Source organism: Plasmodium gaboni, chromosome 5 (assembly GCF_001602025.1).
Source record: "Plasmodium gaboni strain SY75 chromosome 5, whole genome shotgun sequence".
Taxonomy (NCBI): domain Eukaryota; phylum Apicomplexa; class Aconoidasida; order Haemosporida; family Plasmodiidae; genus Plasmodium; species Plasmodium gaboni.
Window position 1 is genome coordinate 666,708 of NC_031485.1, and position 5,419 is coordinate 672,126.

A 5,419-nucleotide genomic window follows, 5' to 3' on the forward strand; every position below is an offset into this window, starting at 1 on the left:
ATATATTTATTTATTTTTATATATTATATATATATTTTTATATATTTTTTTTTTTTTTTTTTTTTTTTTTTTTTTTTTTTTTTTTTTTTATGTTTCCCCTGTCTTTAATAATTATACTCAGTAATAAATAAAATTATATTTTATAAATACTAAATATTTTGTACTTTATAAATTTAGTATATTATTTATTTTTAATATATATATATATATATATATATATTTGACCTTATTCTCGCAAATATAAACCTTACGACAAAAAAAAATATATTAATAATTGCTACACTTAAAATAAAGAAGGGCTTATATTGTTATCATAAAAAGACATGCCTTTCTTCATCTGATATATATATATATATATATATATTTTCAATGTTGGAAAAAAAAGTATATTAAAAAAAAAATAATAAAAAGAGTTTAATTTAATTATTAACAAAAAAATAAAATGGTAATGAATATAATAAGATACATATAAATATATATATATATATATATTTATATATATATATATATTTATTTATATTTGTTATAAAAAAAATATGAAGATCAATTTTTATATAATATTTGATTTTTTTTTGGAGTTTGCATAATTGTGCCTGGCTTCACTTTGGAAGCAGGATTGTTGGCTAGCTCTAATGGAACGATATTATTAGAAGATATTAAGAATTGTTTTAAATCATAAAATAAATGAGAATCATTTTCTGTTATAAATGAAATTGCTAATCCTTTCAGCCCAGCTCTTCCAGTACGTCCAATTCTATGTGTATATGATTCTATATCCTTAGGCATATCAAAATTTATAACTAATTTAACTCCATGTACATCAATACCTCTACCAGCAACATCTGTAGCTACTAGTATATCAAATTCTCCATTTTTGAATGCACTTAATGTTTGTTCTCTTATTTCTTGAGCTTTTCCTCCATGTAAGGCTACTGCTTTATATTTCATTTTTGTTATAGATTTGGCAATAATATCTGCAACTTTCTTTTGATTGACAAATACTATAATAGGTGGTTCATACAATTCTAATGTTTCTTGTAATTTTTGTTTTTTCTTTCCTTCTGTAAGGAATTCCAATTTCTGTTCAATCGATCGTTTGCCTGCACCTGGATCTCCAATAGATATATATGCAGGTGCTCTTAAATATTTTCTTGATAATCTTTCTACAGATGGTGGCATAGTAGCTGAAAACATTTGAGTTAATCTATATAGACGATGACCAGCTTTAGTCATCATTTCTTCTTGTAAAGCTAAAGCATCATCTTCTGATTTTAAATTAGTAGTTGGTATTTTATCAAGTATATAATGAACAGTGTCTTCAAAACCCATATCCATCATTCTATCAGCTTCATCTAATATAACATAATTACATTGATTTAATACAGTGTATGCTTTTTCTAAACAATCTTGTAATCTTCCTGGAGTGCCTATAACAATCTCTACACCTCTTCTTAATTCAAATGCTTGTGCTTCTGCATTTCTCCCTCCAACAACAGCAACAGTTCTACATGAACAATAAGAAGCAAACTTATTAGTCTCTTCGAATATTTGTATAGCTAATTCTCTTGAAGGTGCAATAACTAAAGCATATGGACCATCTTGTGATGTTTCATATGTCAAAGGTGGTAATTGTTTTACATATGAAAGCATAGGTAATACAAATGCAGCTGTTTTACCTGATCCCGTTTCAGCTATACCTATAAGATCTCTCATTTCTAAGGCAATAGGTATAGCTTGCATTTGTATGGGTGTTGGTTTTTCATATTTAGCTTTTTTTATAGCTTTTAATAAATCATTTGATAAATTAGATTCTTCCCATTTTCTTATAGGTGGGGGTACAATACCACCTTTAATATAAATTTCATTATCTTCTCTAAAAATTCTCCAATCCCTGTCTGTCATTTCTTCTCTACTTTTTTGACTCCAGTGCTTTTCACACACATCTTTTATAATATTGTTTACTTTTGGTTCGTAAATATATTCTCCACTTTTATTTTTTATTAAATAATTATGATAATTATATTCGGATGTATTTGGTTGTTTATCATGTAATGGTTCATATGAGTGATGCTTAATATTATTATTACTACTATCATCACAATTAATATTATTATTATTATTATTATTATTATTATTGTTTTGGTGGTGTTGATTTTGTCTTTCTTTGTTTAGAGACATATTTAACCTATTTTGAACTAGCTTATCATAAAAATTATTTTTCTTTCTTTGTTCTCTTACATCTATACCTGCTATATATCCTCGACCAAATAATAATTGTGGCTCAAGCCTATTTTGATATAATGGATTACTATCATTTCTTGATGTATCTTCAGATTGATCCCATTCGAAATTAAATATATTTCTAAATTTCTCTGAAGGTTTTTGTATCTTTTTCTTTGTCTTATTTAATCCCAAGTATTGTTGTTTTATAATTTCTAATTCTTTTTCTTTTAAATTATCTCTTTGAATATTGTTTAAATTTAACATGTTTAATTCAGCTAGGCATGATTGAGGTTTATTATAATATGATTCAGGCAGTATATATTTTGTATCATTATTCTTATATATATCCTTTGTAGTTTTATTATATTTATTTATATCATCATCATTATTATTATGTTTATTATTTTTATTATTCCTATTATTATAATATAAATCCTCATCATATACATTCTCATTATATTCTTTATCATCATTAATATGATCACTTTCGTTTTTTTTTCTTTTCCTATCATTTGTCCTATGTTCTTCATTTCTATATTCATAAGAATCTTCTCTTCTTCTATGTTTTCTATTATCTATAGAAGAATGTTTTATATTGTGATGCTCTTTCTTTTTTTCTTCGTCTTCTTCCTTACTACGAACCACATTTTGATTATCCTTTTCCATTTTTTTTTTTTTTTCTTCTCTTTCTTTTTTTGTTAAAAAAACTAGCTTTTCATCATTAGATACGTTTGCAAATATTTTTTTATTTGTCTTTGTATTATTAGGATATGTGTCTTGATATGAATTTTTATAATACTGATAATTATTATTATAATAATTATTATTATTATTATTATTATTATTATTATAATTATTATTATTATTATTATTATTATTATTACTTTCATTATTATCATTATGTGTTTTATGCCTTACACTACCCTTTGTATGACTCCGTTCATTCTTATTATATTTAATAGATTCCTTTATCACCATTTTATCTTTCATAGTTATATTTTTTTTTATTAGTTCTTCATTTTTTTCACCCTTATTATTATCATCATCACTTTCTTCTTCCTCAGAACCTGAATTATTGTAATACAATTTTATAGATGTTTTAAATTTGGTTCTCTCATTTTGTTTCGGCTTACTCTTTGACTGCACTTTATCTGATAAAGTATCATCTTCACCAGATTGATTATCTTTATTATGTTTTGAAGGATGTACTATATTATCTTTCTTTACATTATAAATGTTGTTTTTATTTTTATCGTAAGAAATATTTTTTATTTTTTCATCAACATTATTATTATTATTATCATCACTCTTACTATTATCATCACTCTTATTATCATCATCCTTCCTATTATCATCACTCTTACTATCATCATCCTTCCTATTATCATCACTCTTACTATCATCTTTTTCACTTTGTTCGTTTTTATTTATATACAAATGATCATCCTCATTTGTCAACTTGCTTTCTCTTTTGACATGAATACTTTCTTTTTCTATGCCCTGAAAAGGATTACTAGCATGAGGAACGTTTTCTTTTTCCTCATCCTTATTGTTTTCTTTTTTTTTAAAAAAAAACATTTTCTTACATCTTATATAAAAATATATAAATAATATGTAAAATTAATATAACTATTTTATTATTTTTATATTAAAATATTCCTAATATTATTATTATGATACTTATATAAAATATTTGTTTCAATAATATATATATATATAATATATATATATATATATATATTTAATATATTTTAAAATGTGAAAATAATAATATTATTATAACATAAAAAAAAAATAAAATAAAATAAATAATACATATAAATATGTATACATAATTTTTATATTATATATTATTATGACCTTTTATTTTTTTTTTTAATATAATCTTATTTGTTCTTTGTAGCAAACATAAAATAATAAAAATAATTATTATAAAACAATAAAATAATAAAACATTTAAATATTATATATATATATATAATATATGTATAATCACTTTATATAATGTGAGAAAAAAAAAGGGAACTCTTTTAAAATTACAAATAAATAAAATAACAAATAAAAGGAAAAAAACAAAAATGAAAAACAATAAAGTATAATCATATATATAATATATATATTATATATATATATATATATTTTTATTTTTATTTTCCCTTAATTATATATAATAATCAAAATTTTAATATAAAAATTCTACATAAAATTAAAATAAAATATGTGGTTTATTCATTTTGTATATATTATAATTATAATTATAAATAATAACAACCTGTTTTTCATTATATATTATATATATATATAATAATATATATTTTTGTTTATTTAATAATAGGTATAATATGAAGAATATAGAGATTTATTTTATTTTATTATTATTATTTTTTATTCTATAAATAATAAATAAAAATTTAGATCTGTAGTTATATTATCTAAAGAGGTTTATTTATTATATATATATATATATATATATATATATATATAATAAAGTTCCTATGTAACATTGTCGTTTCTTTTTTCATTTTGATTATTTGAAATATTTATAAGATTATTTCCTTATAACGTAAAAAAAGGATGTATATTCAGTGGAAATATATGTACATATAAACATAACAAAATAAATAAATATTATAAAATAAAAAAAAAAAAAAATATATATATAATTATATATATATAATTATATATATATTATATATATATTTCCTTTTTATGATATTGTGTCTATTTGATCAATGAGAAAAGTAATTTTCCATTTTTTCCTTATGAAGTATATAATCATTTTTTGTCCATATAAAACCAGGCATAAAAAATTAAAGAGCAAAAATAAAGTAATTAATAATATATATATATATAATATATATATAAGAAGCACTGTTTTATTTTTATTATATTTAAATATATATATATATATTATTTTTTTTTTTTTTTATATATAATAATGTGTAGAATAAAAACTTTTTAGCTAAGCTTATTTTACGAGGCATTTTTCTTATTAAAACGTAATATTTTCTCACAGTTTATTTTGGTCTTATTTTTATTATATATATATATAATATATTTATATATATTTATGTATGTATATTTATTTATTTTTTATTTTATTTATTTATTTTTTTTTTTTTTTGTAAATAACTTAAGGTGTACGTTTCCTATTTAAAAAAAAAAAGAAAAAAAAATTGCATGAGCATAAAAATAT

The 5,419-nt window shown here is 20.4% G+C and overlaps 1 protein-coding gene across 1 annotated transcript; it reads right to left on the bottom strand.

Annotated features, from left to right (window-relative positions):
• Positions 1–543: 543 nt before the first annotated feature.
• PGSY75_0518500 (putative ATP-dependent RNA helicase DDX23) lies at positions 544–3,801 on the bottom strand (the record flags this gene model as incomplete). The annotated part of the gene is made up of 1 exon (XM_018784465.1): positions 544–3,801. One exon carries the CDS (start codon positions 3,799–3,801, stop codon positions 544–546), a length of 3,258 nt encoding a protein of 1,085 aa, XP_018643120.1.
• Positions 3,802–5,419: the final 1,618 nt, after the last annotated feature.